At 35.1% G+C, this 14,330-nt stretch overlaps 1 protein-coding gene across 1 annotated transcript in view; it reads right to left on the reverse strand.

Moving 5' to 3' along the window:
* The window catches only part of IFT57 (intraflagellar transport 57), a 32,926-nt gene that overhangs the window by 7,881 nt on the left and 10,715 nt on the right, over positions 1–14,330 (reverse strand). Inside the window, exons 4-9 of the mRNA XM_014061038.2 lie at positions 12,841–12,931; positions 11,284–11,352; positions 10,119–10,238; positions 6,672–6,743; positions 5,369–5,500; positions 5,081–5,143 (exon numbers count right to left, since the gene is read on the reverse strand). Coding sequence (XP_013916513.1) covers positions 5,081–5,143; positions 5,369–5,500; positions 6,672–6,743; positions 10,119–10,238; positions 11,284–11,352; positions 12,841–12,931 — 547 coding nt within the window. The remainder of the gene's footprint in view (positions 1–5,080; positions 5,144–5,368; positions 5,501–6,671; positions 6,744–10,118; positions 10,239–11,283; positions 11,353–12,840; positions 12,932–14,330) is intronic.

Raw genomic sequence — 14,330 nt, forward strand, 5'->3', positions numbered from 1 at the left:
AATATCACACTAAAACATGAGGTGCTTTGTTTAAGTTTGCATTCTGTAAACCATACACAGCCTTTTAAAATTATATTTAAATTTTTAGAGCACAAGATGGCCATGCTTACAAATGGCTACAATAAGGGTGTGGCCTATTGCAAAATATTTATTAATGAGAAATTAAAAGAGAAAGATAATTGCTCACCATCTTCTCTATTACCTGTTTACCTGCCACTGTTTAACTTGGCAGATGGCCATACTTTCAATCAGAATAGTGGTGATGTTTCATTTTTATGTTATAAGTCTTTCTTTAGAGTCAATGTGATGCCCAGAAGATTAAAAGAATTAAGATGATATTTGAGGCTAGACTTTGCAGAATGCATATTTCCATTTCCTTTTTTAATTAATTCTTTTAAAAAATGAGGTGAGGCATGGAGCATACATATCAAGGAACATGTCTGAATCAAACAATATTCCACAAGATTACACAGAACTTTGAGGATTGTATGAAGTCAAACACTGAAGACAGTAAACCATGATTCATAGTTTGGTCTAATATGTGAAGCAGACATCTAATATAGTCCTTGACTTATGACACAATTGAACACATTTCTGTTGCTAAGCAAAGCAGCTGTTAAGTGAGGTTTGCCCCATTTTAAAACCTTATTGCCACAGTTGTTAAGTTAATCACTGCAGTTGTAAAGTAGAACAGCTGTTAAGCAAATCTGGCTTCCCCTTTGTTTGACAGAAAGTAACAAAAGGTGATGATCCCAGGGCAGTGCAACTATCATTAATATATGCCAGTTGCCAAGCATCCAAATTTTGAACACATGACCATGGCGATGCTGTAACAGTCATAAGTGCGAAAGAATAGTCTTAACTCACTTTTTCCAGTGCTATTGTAACTTCGAATAGTTACTAAATGAATGGTTATAAGTTAAGGACTACTTGTAGTTTCACTCAAATACAAACAGCACGAGTGTTGGAACACAAGAGATGGGAAAGCCACTAGAAGCCAAAACTGTGAAAAATATCAGCAATAGCAGCTTGAGGAAGGAAATTTTGTACTTTGAGAGACTAACATCTGGCTGTTGCTGTTGTAGCAGCCTCTACAACCTGGCACAATCCTGAATGTCAAAAGCGCAGTAAGTAGCTAGAATATCCGCAGTCTAAGAGAAAAAAAGACCATTATCCTTCCTTAAGTAATGATTGTCTGTTTTCTTATCTCTTAGATGCAGTATGTGCTGTTGAGAATTTGTGTTTATAGGAGGGCAAGAGATACTCAAGTTACATTATGCATATATACATAATGTCGGTAGTTTTGCTTTTTGATTATTTTCAGTAAAGTAGATTCCCCAAAGTAAATCTGCCATTTGGCAAGATGCAGTGGCCAGTTCAAGTGGGAGACAGATAAGGATTACTTAGCTACCACAACCACCTCGGAGCAAGGTATTCCAGCTGGCAAGAGACTGTGGGTGGAAAGAGCAGTATTGCTATGGCAGCCAGCCAAGTCAAACAGATGGAGAACAGGCTGGCTGCAGCAGCTCTGGGTTTTTTATGCCATTCTGCCTCAATGCTTAATAAAGTAAACATAATTTAAAATCAAGTGAAAATGGAAGAGGGTAAATGAATCACACTCAGACAACTGACCCTTGCTGAGGAATACATAACTATGACATATTAATTTTTTTAAAAACTCTCGTATTGCAAACTACCCCACTGAAGCCCACAGAAATCCAATAAACCTAGGAAGGTATATGAAAGAACTATTGCATACAAGATGATAACTAAAGTTGAAGAATTACAGAAACCATAGTTAATATATTCTGTCAAGTTTATTATAACTGAAACAGAGTTCCTCATTGGAAGGATAAAATTACTTCAAGTTGGAAATGTATGAATAAGCAGAGCAAGTGGTTCCATAGCCAAAACAGCACTGTTTCTCTGAATTTCACATGCAACAGCAATAGCACTTAGGCTTATATACAGCTTCATAGTGCTTTACAGTCCTCTCAAAGTGGTTTAGAGAGTCAGCATATTGCCCCCAACAATCTGGGTCCTCATTTTATTGACCCTGGAAGGATGAAGGGCTGAGTCAACCTCGAGCCACTAGGATCGAACTCCTGACAGTGGGCAGAGTTTGCCTGGAATACTATATTCCAATCACTTTGCCACTATGGCAAATCTATGATGGTAATTATCATCTTCAGGGGTTTTTTCACAGGATGGTTCCTACGAATTACAAATCTTGCTTTAATAGGTCATACTTATAATGGCTCTGTTAAAAAAAATACTTTATATCCAAGGTTTCCTTCTTCTGTCTAATGACATAATTAAAACATGGGTATCTTGTTCAATTCTTAATTCATAAGAATAATCAACAATACAAAGTAGATAAATGAGAAAAGTCTATTACATAAATTGATTTGATTCTGATGAAACAGTCACCAGAGGCCCTGCCTTTTAGTCATGTAAAGTTATATACTGTACATTCATTAATTTAATATTACGATCTTATAAAATTTAAATTATTTGAAAAGGAAAACCAGTCATTCATTTATCCTGAATGATTTCACAGAAGCAGAATACAGTAAATCATTTAATTGAGGTCAGTGAACTGGCTTCAGGGAGAACTGACAGAAGTGGAATTCTCAAGTGTCCATTCAGAGTGCTTTAAATTTCAAATCATACAACTTATAACAAGTAAGCGTTCATGAATACTTCAGGATAAACCCATTGCTTATTTTTAATCAGGCGTCCCCAAGTTAAGACATCTAAATCTATCACAAACATGCTAAATCACCACATACTATGTACTTAAGTAGTGGCCCAGCACCATTATTTTAATATAATGAAATTTTATTGATTTATAAGATTTATATGCTGCCTATCTTATACAATATAACCTTGGGCAGCTAATGGGGAAAACATCCAATATAAATTTGATAAAAGATACACACAGAAACCTCACACAATTAAAAACCATCATTTTCTAAACAAGGCACCATAATAACCTCACACTAATATTACATATGCTGGGTCAGCTCATATGCTGACTCAGCACCTCAGCAAACAGTATATATTCATGGTCTTTTCTGCACTATGAACACATTTAGACTCAAATAACTTTCAGATGTTAGTTCAAGCAAACCTCATCCAGTGTGGGCTGAGAATGATACTCGCTACCAACAACTAAGTGACGTTGCATGGTGGTGGCTCATCACCCAAACTGCAGGAGAACTTTTTTCAGTGGCTTCATACAGAAATTACCACATTTTTGGACTATAAGACCCTCCGGACTTATAGAAGCACCTAGCTTTTGGAGAGGAAAACAAGGGAAAAGAATCTGCCTCTCCCTCCCAGCATCCATCCAGTATTCATCTGTCCTGTTTGCCGCAGCCCATTCGCCATTTGCCATTCACCACTTCCCATTCGTCACTGCCCATTCGGAATGGCACATTTGCCACAGCCTATTCAGTACAGCCACTTTGCTCCTGCGCCCATTTGGCATGGCCGCAGCCTGTTTATTAGCAGCGCAGCCCGTTCTAGAATAGCTGATCAGCGCCACACCAACCCCCTCTCCTCCGCAATATTCAGAATATAAAATGCCCAGACATTTCCACCCACACTTCTACCCAGTGGTACCCTTTACTGGAACAAACATGATTCCAAACATCACAGCTCATGAGTACAGCCCGGAAATGGCCACTGATGAGCAGAACTACTAACTCCCAGTCCATGTAGACAGTCCAGCAAGATACCAGGGTCAATGATATTTAATCTGCCAAAAAGCATAATGGGACCAAGAGAGATGAATTTTCCTATGAAGAGGAATGTTATCCACCAGGGCGACCAATGCTGTTTCTATCCTATGACCAAATCTGATTACTTATTACTGACAGGATTATCTGTAGTTGAATGCCACATTAACAACAACCTTCCTCTTAAAAAAATAAAGCTTGGAAACTAGGAGAAAGTTGTCAAACATAGCTGGGTTAAGGGAGGTTTTAAAATAACTAGGTTTAGGAAGAAATTCAACTTAAAAAAAAAATCATAATCCCCTCTTCTAGAGAACACTGACTTTTTTCCTGATCCAGCTGATCATCCTTCACCAAGAGTCTGAAGGAATCAGCCGAACATGGAACTAAGTGACAGGTAGTAGAAATCCTACTACAAGGGATATTAACTTCTCTGGAATCAATAAGCTCAAATAAATACTGGATAACAACACAAGATCCTATTTCATTAGTCACATTGGATTAGCTGCTCAGAAATACTTAAAATCAACCAATCACTAAACATGAAGTCTTCTCCCACACTGCCTTCCCTAAATGATCCTGATAACATGAAGAGAAACCAGGTAGGAATCTTTGGATGCTAAAAGTATAAAGAACCAATGTTTTGCTACTCTTATTACAATTATGGAGTCTTGAGGCTTAAGCCTTATCAGAGCTTAGTTGCAACCACTTCAGATTTTATGCTACCATTACTCTGGGCATCTTTTCAATTGTTTCTTTCTCTCAGTGCAATAAACATATGGGATCAATGATTAAGCAGAAGACTTAAAGGAATAATTTTACTGAATATGCTGATTGTTTTCATATTCTAAAGGTTGACTAAATGTGAGATAGAACTGCTTGCCAAATTGTCAGGAAAATTTGCAAACCACCCTTGGGAAACCATTGGATGCTTAAGGGTGATCAATTTTGACCATGCAAAAATCCAGAAGAGCCATGAGATCCCATTCCAAAAAAGAAGCAAATCTCAATACTGCAAAGGACATATATCACTAGTCTCTATTTCCAGATTGATCTGCTTAGATGATAATATAGCAGGATCCCACTCACACATCACGAAGCTGAGATTACTTGGAACAGCCCATAGTTGCCATGGAGTTCTTGAACTCAGAAGCTGTGCCAAAAACACCCTCCCAGTGGTTGGAAAATGAAGTCCCCATGGCTATGAATTTCTACCAGATTTTTGGAAAAAACAAATCCCAATTGCCACAATTACACTATTATTTTCACCATATTTAAATTTGAGGGGAAACACATATGTATTCACTTGATTGATGTAATACTAAGATAAATAAGTGTACCTCAGACAGAATTCTTGTCCTCTCTGTCACACCACCACTTCCTTGCTGATATTTCTCTTTAGCCTGTTTGGGGGAAGGGAAAAGAAGAAATATTACAAAATATTTTAATCAAGTGTAGAATTTCTATGAAAATGTCTCCTTTCACAGGAACAATGCTAAATGTGAACTTTTGCTATATTTTTATGAGTTGAGTTATAATATAAATATAAAACATATAATACAAAACAATCAGCTCGCAATAGTAGCAGCACAATACTGTAAAAATACTTTTAAAAGTAAAATAATTACCTCACTCAAAAGTGCCTGTGCAGAACGATATTCTTGAACCAAATGCTCCAGCTGATTGTTAATATACTTTTCTCTACTGCTAACCTTTTCCAGAGTTCTGCTGATTTCATTATGAAGCTTGTCAAGATAGCCCTGTAAAAGTTTGACACACATGTTATCACTGAAATTGATTGGGATCTAAAGTTCTTCTGAACTGTTAGTCAACAGTTCTAACATGTCCAATGGAATTTCTTTTAACACTTTTTCATTTGAACATCCGCCCATGTTCCATGTCTACACAGGCTTTGAAAACTCTACCAAGTTTTAAAATCTTACCTGCAGCATTAGAGAAATACAAACACAAAGAACATTTTAGAAAGTCTTTTGGAACATAGTAACACTGTACTGAAAAAGATATTTTCAAATTTTGAAATACTGAAAATATCCAACACTGGATCCCAAGTACTTAATGCTATTTTTCTACACAGTTTAACTTTACTTGTATCAAGGAACATAAAATAAATCCTAACACTAAAACCAGGGTAAACACTCTAGTTTCTCAATTATTTTGCAATTGGAAAATTTAAATAATGAAATGGGATGTACGCTGTTAGACCTTCTGAGTCATTTAATATGAGTGTAAAATAATTATCACTGTGCACCTGGACTCTGTAAACACTTTTGTAGCCTCAACAATTATTCATATTTGTTGTTCCACTTAAAACTAAATCAATGAATACTCAAATTAAAAAAGGTCGTGCAACTGTCTGTATCTCAGAATGAGAGCTAACAGTGTACAGTTGTACAATCCTCATCTACTTTTCATAGGTGTCCAAACTTAATATTAAATTTAATTATTATGTATACTAAGGTTTTACATCTTAATATAGGTCACGCCTTCACCTCTAGCACCATTTAATGATTACCAGCTAATATCTCTTAGAGGGAAAAAATGATAATCTCAAAACAGTGCAAAAAACTCATTTGAAAGAAAAATCTTCCACACATGTTGATCAAACCCAGTTACTTACAAGTCTTCTAAAATAGGCATCATTTAAAAATAGCTTGTTGGCAGAGACATCCCAATTCAAAAGAAAAAGAGATGCCTGGGGAAAAATACTTTTTATTCTTTAGAAGTGGTTTCAGAGAAAAAGCTAATGTTTTAGGCCTTGGAAATCCTTGATGGAAATAATGTAACAACAGAATGTTGTCACAATAATTTTGTAATAATGTAACAACATACTACAACTAATTAATAGATGCAGTAGCTGAATTGCCGTAATGTCACTCAGAATGTCACATTTGAATTACACATCAGACTTACACGGGTATCTTTTAAAGCTGATTCAATTCCATCTTGGTGCTGATGCATTTGATCCACGTGGATTCTCCAATCCTAAATAAAAATTTGAAAAATTTTAGAATTTGGAAAGAACTACTAAACAACCAAAGAAATTTAACATCACCAAAAATCCCTTCTAAGTATGCAATTCAGATGAAAAACAGGTTTGAACTGCTGGATAAAGTTTAGAAGATGCCCAATGTACCATAGCAAGAAATTCAATCAACTACCACTGAAACAACAGTTGAATATATACCATACAAGAAACCAGAAAAAATGCAAAAGTGCCTCTCAGATGAAACCATCAGAATAGCCAAGCAAAGAAAAGCAGTTAAAGCAATGCAATATAAGAGGAAGCAAGGATATTGAATACAGATTTCCAAAGAGCAGCAAGGAAAGACAGCAAAGTTTACTGGAACCAGAATTGCAAGCAGCTAAAGGAGGAATGTATGAAGATTCATGCCAAGAATGCATTTGTGCAAATCAAAAGGATTTGAACACCATTTACTACTAATAAAAGCATCATCAAAAAGAAGCAAGGGAAATAAAACTGTCTGACCAATGATGTGTCAAGAATCGATAGCTTCAGAAGTGGCACTCATGACCATATTACAAATTTATCCTAGATCACGGGGAAAAAATCTCAAGAATACATGAAAGCCTTTGACTGTGTCAATCAAGACAAGTTGTGGAGAGTCCTAGAAGATTTGTGGATTACAACACATCTGTCAAGTTAGTATAGTTGCTGTACACAAAACTAGAAAATTATTGTGCCATATGGAAACACGTACTGGTTCAAGGTAGCGAAAGGAGAACAGCAAGGTTGCATTCTTTCACTTTTTTAAATTCAAAGTAGGCTGACGTGATCATGAGGAAGCTGGGATGGGAAGAATTCAAAATCAAAGTAAAAATTGGATAAAGAATCACTAACAATTTTTGATATGCTGATGATATATCCTCTTAGAAATCAAAGTTCTGAAACATCTGATCAGAACAATTAAAGAAGAAAGCAAGAAAATTTGTTCTCTTCCTGAACATCAAAACAACAAATACATAATCACTGCAAAAATGGAAATGACAAAATAAAAATTGACATCAGCACATCAGCTTGGAACTTAAATGCAGATTAATTTGCACAGTGTCATAAATTGGATCATGAAAAAAATCAGTCTACTTGTTTGAGCTGTGGTGCTGAAAAAGACTCCTGCACGTTCCTTGAACAAGAAAGATGATAAACAAGAAAGAATCTAAAACCAAACATGTTGCTGGAATCTTAAAATTCATAATTCCACCTTACTTATTTTGGTTAAGAACATTTTACATATCCCAACATTTCTCCATGACAATCTGCATGTAACATGGTACAGGTTTGCAAAGAAAAATCTTTAATATATAGGTGCCACAATTGACTACTCAAGGTGCACACTTTAAAGATGACAAGTATAATAATAGTAACAGGAAGTCACATAATTTAGCAGAAATGTTCTGATTAAAAATAATAATTGAAGGTGTGGAAAGGCAGCAAGAAAGAAATTGCAATACTTGAATAAACTGAATAAAGTGTAATCTCTTTACCATCTAAAATAATAACTACTGATTTCCTAGAATATACTCTGCAAAGCTGCAGTTATCCACTGACTGCGCTAACTGATAGCTTGAGCAATCACTATTTTTTCTGCCTGCATTGATTGTAATAACGATGGGCAGCAATGAAAACTTTAATACTGCATGCCAAAACACAGTCACATTTTGACACACACGATAGCAGCAATGTGATTTAGTAATTTCCTTGATATATAGAGAATAATTCAAGTACTTGATTTCAACACCCCACAGAAAAGAGACATTACAATACGAGAGGAGAGAGTTGAATGAAGTGAGCAAAAGCTGAATTGCCAATGTTGATTAGAAATAAATGGAAGAACCAGAATAAATGGAATTGATACATTTAAGCATAGTTAGATGGAGATGAAAGGTTATGGGTGAATGTGTAAAAACATTCAATTAAGAGGGCTCCAATAAAGAGTCAAGCAAGTACAAACAAACAAAAAAGATCTATGGGCAAACAGCATAAAATAGTAGAGTTAAGACATGGTTCAATAGAATATATCAGGCAAAGATGTAATCTTCACTTAACAACCATTTGTTAATGAGAGTTTGAAGTTACAAAGGTGCTGAAATAATGGTAGTTATGGCAGATCAAAATCTGGGCACTGGGTAGCTTGTCTGCATTTACAATCACAGTGTATGCTTCAACTTTCCTGCATCTACCTATCTCCCCCATCTCTGCCTTTTTGTCATCCTGCATCCTACCACTGCCCCCAGCTGACCTTCACTGTTTTCTTCTGCCACTGCTGACAAGACATGCCTGACTGACCCTTCCTGAATCAGAGGGGACTTGAACGGAGGTGAGCATGACAAGGCAGGAAAAGTGTAAGGTCCTCACCTAATGGTGGTGCACTCCTCATCTACTGACCACAACTGGACTACTAGAACTGCTGTCACTAAGTGGTTTAATCACATAATGTTTTGCTTAACTGATGAAAATTCTGGTTTCAGTTATGGTTGTTAAGTGATCACTACCCATACGTAGCACCCATGGGAAATCAGTGAACCTTGTAAGGTGCCCAAATGAGTAGACTTAGGCAAATTAGTAGACCAAATTCCAAGATGTGCTGCTTAAGAATACTTCTGGTATTTTCAAATCTTAAAGAATGAATTTGAGGAGTTAACAGTGAAGAAGATTAAACAACAATTATGGTAGGTGCAAACATGATTTGATTCCAAACATTAGTACATCAAGTTTTTCCTGAGGGGAAACTGAGGAAACTGAAGTTAAATGAAACCATCACATTTGACACTCATAAAATTTACATGCCTTCAGTTGGTATTGAAAGTTAGGGTACCTAAATGTTATCTTAATGCTTCTAAAATCTAATCACACATCTGCACAGCTTTCAGTAAGATCTTTGTGTTCATCAATTGCAGCAGGTTTATTCTGGAATAATAAATTCTTTATTTGTAGATTCTTACCTATGCTAACTATCTGATATTAGTCCAGGATAAAGTGCCTTTATTTTTAATTATCTTGTTTAGCAGAGGAAAAGACAAATTTAGAAAGCCTGTATATTTCACAGATATTATGAAAATAACTGAGATAAGAAGGTGTAAAGTTCTTCCTTTTCCTTAACTGAACATTTTAGCAATTCTCCCTGAATTTCACGCATATAGTGCACATATCTATGGGGAGGAACACTTCATTAATATACATGTACTTTTGGAAATTTTCAGGTGACGCTTTCTTTTAGCAGAGAAGTTGCTGACCTACTTTCATAATGCCTAAACAGAGTATGCATGCACATAGGTAGACTCTTTCTGAAAGATGACGTGCTAACTTAGAAGGAACACACTAAACATGATCTTCCTTACCTTATTATCTGTTTTGATTGTGACTTTCAACTGAGGAAGAACACGTTCCACTTCAAGGTTCCACTCAGCTGCATCTACTTTAGATTCTAAAATCTCTTCCTGTTTAGACTCAAGCATGTCCTATCAAGATATTGGCATTAAACACACTAATGAATTATCACATTATAATATGCAGTGATACAGAAAACACCCACCCATACGCAATCTCAAATCAATTCTCTGACATAAAGGCCAAAGGGTAATTTGCCAGTTATATCAGTACAAGCAGTAAACACTTTACAATTACTTTTAAAGTTCAACATAAATAAGCAGCATGGGAAAAACTCCTAGGATTTGCTTTCTGATCATATAACCACAAAAAACCCATACTTGTTCAACAAAGAAATTCATACAGAAAAAAAAAATTAGTTTACCAGAAAATAAATATAAAAAGGAGTATTTATGTTACTGCTGCCTTTAAAAAAGCAAAAGAGAGAAATGTATAAACAACTAATTGTAAATTCTCAATGAATTGATATCCAATTTATATTCTAAATCAGGGATTCCCAACCCATGGGCCATGGCCCACTACCAGGCTGTGGCCTATTTGGAACTGGGCATGCGCAGCTCCATTCACATGAGCAGTTAGCACAGGTGCACGTGTGGAGCTCCACTCGTATGAGCAGCAGACCAGCGTGCACACATACACGCAGCTCCATTCATGCAAGTAGTAGGCTGCACACACAAGATTGTGTGGCCCGGTTACCCTCTCCCTCCCCCAGCCAGCTGCAATGGTGCAGAAGTTGGGGACTGCTATCAACTGACTGTTTTAATATGGCCATGGCATGATATTATTATAGCTCATATTCTTTTTGTTTGCTTTGTAAAAACTGTATCGGGGAAGTCAAAAGAGGGACAGTTCCAATTAAAGACTGGTATTCATCCATTAATCAAGAGAATGGCAACATATAATTGTGCATTTCCCTTAATTCTTCTCTGTCATAGCTCCTTTGATTATCTGTACAACTGCCCAAATTGTATAAATGCTGGGACACTTCCCAGATAATCATAGGAAATTTTACAGTTACTGAAAGAAGGAGACACTTCACTCAAGCAGCAATGCATTGTGTTTGCAAATCAATACTTTAATAACTAGCATTCAGTACCAACTGAAGAAAACACTTACTGATTTGTAAGTTTGTGCCTTTAAAACATTGAGATCAATATAATTTTCCTCATTGTCTGTCTCTTCTTCCTTAAAAACATAGAAAATATTTTTAGCAGGACAGAAAATTTATTTTAGATGAAACAAACTTTAAAATGCTATTACCATCCAAAACTATACAATATGCTACTCACAGGACTTGTTGTCAAAAGCACTGCTTTAGTAATCATTCCCAAAACAGTTTGCCCTTTGTACCATTAAAATATTCATTGCGGCCAGTTCATGTAAAACAAGGATAGGAGATTTCCTGATATTTTTTACTTCAATTCATATCAGCCCTAACCCACACTGACAGTGAAAAAAGGATTGTAGAGATTACTATTCAAAAGCTAGAGGACATTAAGCTCCTTATTTTAGATATAACCCATTTGTGAAAAGTATTGGCTTCCCCTGTCAAATGTATTTATATGGACAATGTAACATGAGAGCCAAGAAGCAACTAAAACAAAAAACAGCTGGCAGGAATCCAACCATAGTGACATGTGAAAACCTGGTACTATTTTGACAAGAATTGCTGCAGGCTACATCAATGAGTTTTTTATTTCATTTATTAACTTTGACTATACAACTGTGTATGTGAAAATAATTCAGTCAGCAAAATAAGAGAGAAATAATGCTTTGGCATTTAAATATGCAACAATTTAAGCCAGATGTTTTTCTTTTTTTCCTTATTTGTTTTATCATAGAAAATAAAATACAAAATAGTAACCAAACAAATCAACAAAATAAAACAAAGTATACATTCAACTCTAACAATAACAAAAAAGAAAAAAATATTGTGCAAAAAAAAGATTTTTTTCTATAATTGTATGGGTATTATAATAAATCCTCATTTTAACAGCTTAATTGGGAAGATGGGATGACCATTACTCACAAACATGTATTAAATATGCATTTGGTTTATTGCATCGAAGCTCACTAAATAAAGATTTCACTATATTCCTTCCTATTTGAAAAAGTAGGAATATGGTTTATTTTAAGTAAACTGCACTGTACTGCTAAATTTGAAACAGGAGAAGTAGAAGAGTAGAGCCTATATATTTAGGATATTTAGAATAGAGGGATAAGAAGTGAATTTTTAAATGCTTACTTACAATTAAACAACAATACCTAATTAAAAATATTCTTGGCTAATTTCTATTCCATTCTTCTATTCCAGAACTTGACCATTCCATCTCTATGCTGCCTAACACAAGCCTAATTTGTTTTGTGTTATCTCAAACACATTTAACTTATTTAGTTCAAAGATATATCCATATACATCGGCCATTTTCTCACTTGTAGTCCAACCTAGTATTAATTTGAATTCCCAGACAGAAAAGCTTATAAATTTAAATTTGAAAATCATATCAATCATCTATCCTGTTTCAAAACTAAGTTTTATTGCACTAAATATTGTCTTTTTCTGAGTGCACATATAAAACTGAACTATTGAAAACCTAAGGAACATAAACATAAGGAAACATTCTTTCCTTCATAACAGTGGGCAATCAGTCAAGACAAGTTACATAAACTTACCGCAATTATTTCTTCTATTTTATTAAGCGTTAATTCAGCATCATCTTCTGTTATTGCTTCTTCTTCTAGCTCCTCAGTTGGATATGTAGGCCTTAAAAGATAAATGCAATACGTGCAATTCTCTGAGACTTATGAAGTTACAGTGACATTTGTTTGAATTTTAAGATATATCCCTTTTGAAAACATAACTACATTTATCTGATATGGAGAACTTTCTGCCTCATTTTTCCATAATCACTAAAATGACTGGATACAATTCCAGCCAAACAATGCAAATAAAATTGAAATTCACTTTTTCAAATGCTTATCCCAAAATGCTTGTATGCAAACAGAATAAAAAGTACTATGTCTAAAAATTTTAAAATGTCTAAAATGTAAACATGTTAGATGACATATAGGAGCAGCCATGATTTTGTAAAAGGTTTTCCTTCCCTCTCTGCAGTTCAATTGAGTTTGATAACTTAGTATTTACAAATGTTCCAATTATTAAAATTGCTAAAGTTTTTAATTTATTTGGATAGACCTTTTCAATCAGTTTCTAATAACACCAGTCAATGTAGTCTTAAATAAATCATGGACTCTTCAGTTTTAAATTAGATCCATTTGAAAATATGAGACAATCAATAAATGACAGAGAACTTTATATGTAACCTTATATATACAAAATCGCAAAACAAAGATAAGTAAATGTGAGCACTGCAATTATTTGATATATTTCTTGCTAAATTTTCCATCAATAGATTTGCAAAAAGAAAAAAGGAAGGGGGGAAAAAGTGTTAAGATTATGTACAAAGAGAAATCACCATTAAACTATGTTTACTAAAAAGAAATGTGCAGAACTAATTATTCACTTAGTTGTAGTTCTCAAATATGGCATTGGTAAATTTCCCGGGGAAATAAAAGAGCTGCTTCAGCTCACTAGTTTTTAGAGATAAAGTGATTACTTTCATGCTTCTAGTAGAGAATGAGTTGCCTTGCAGCAAGATGGTCGGCAAATAAATTTAATAAATAAAAATAAATTCTACACAGTAGTCGTTAACTCAAGTGTTCATTTGCCTCCAAGGTTATTTTGTTCCAAGCTTCTGCTATTATAGGGGCAACGATATCACTTACTAGATAAATCTACAGCCAATAGTACAGAATGCTGTAGTCTTTTATCAGGCCCAGACTTAACATATTCAAGCATGATCCATTAGAAAATAGTATTTTGTTGCTAATATTATCCTTGCAAATCTTTCAACCAACCTATTCAATCCATCCTGGGAACTGGCAGCTGAGGGAGAAGAAGGGTTTCTCCAGTGTGGGATACCAGCGGGCTAAACCCTTTCTCCATACTATTTAATATCTGTATGAAACCAGTGGAAGACAAAATCAGTTTTTGAAATAAGGTAGCATAAATAGGATACTATAACTATGTTGATGATAGTGACCTGTACTTTGCACATCCCAGACCATGCTGGGGGTTGTTAGGGAACTGATGGAGCAAAAAG

Source organism: Thamnophis sirtalis, unplaced genomic scaffold, assembly GCF_051295495.1.
Source record: "Thamnophis sirtalis isolate CommonGarterSnake01/CBP01778 unplaced genomic scaffold, rThaSir2_p1.2 scaffold_8, whole genome shotgun sequence".
In the NCBI taxonomy this organism is placed as follows: domain Eukaryota; kingdom Metazoa; phylum Chordata; class Lepidosauria; order Squamata; family Natricidae; genus Thamnophis; species Thamnophis sirtalis.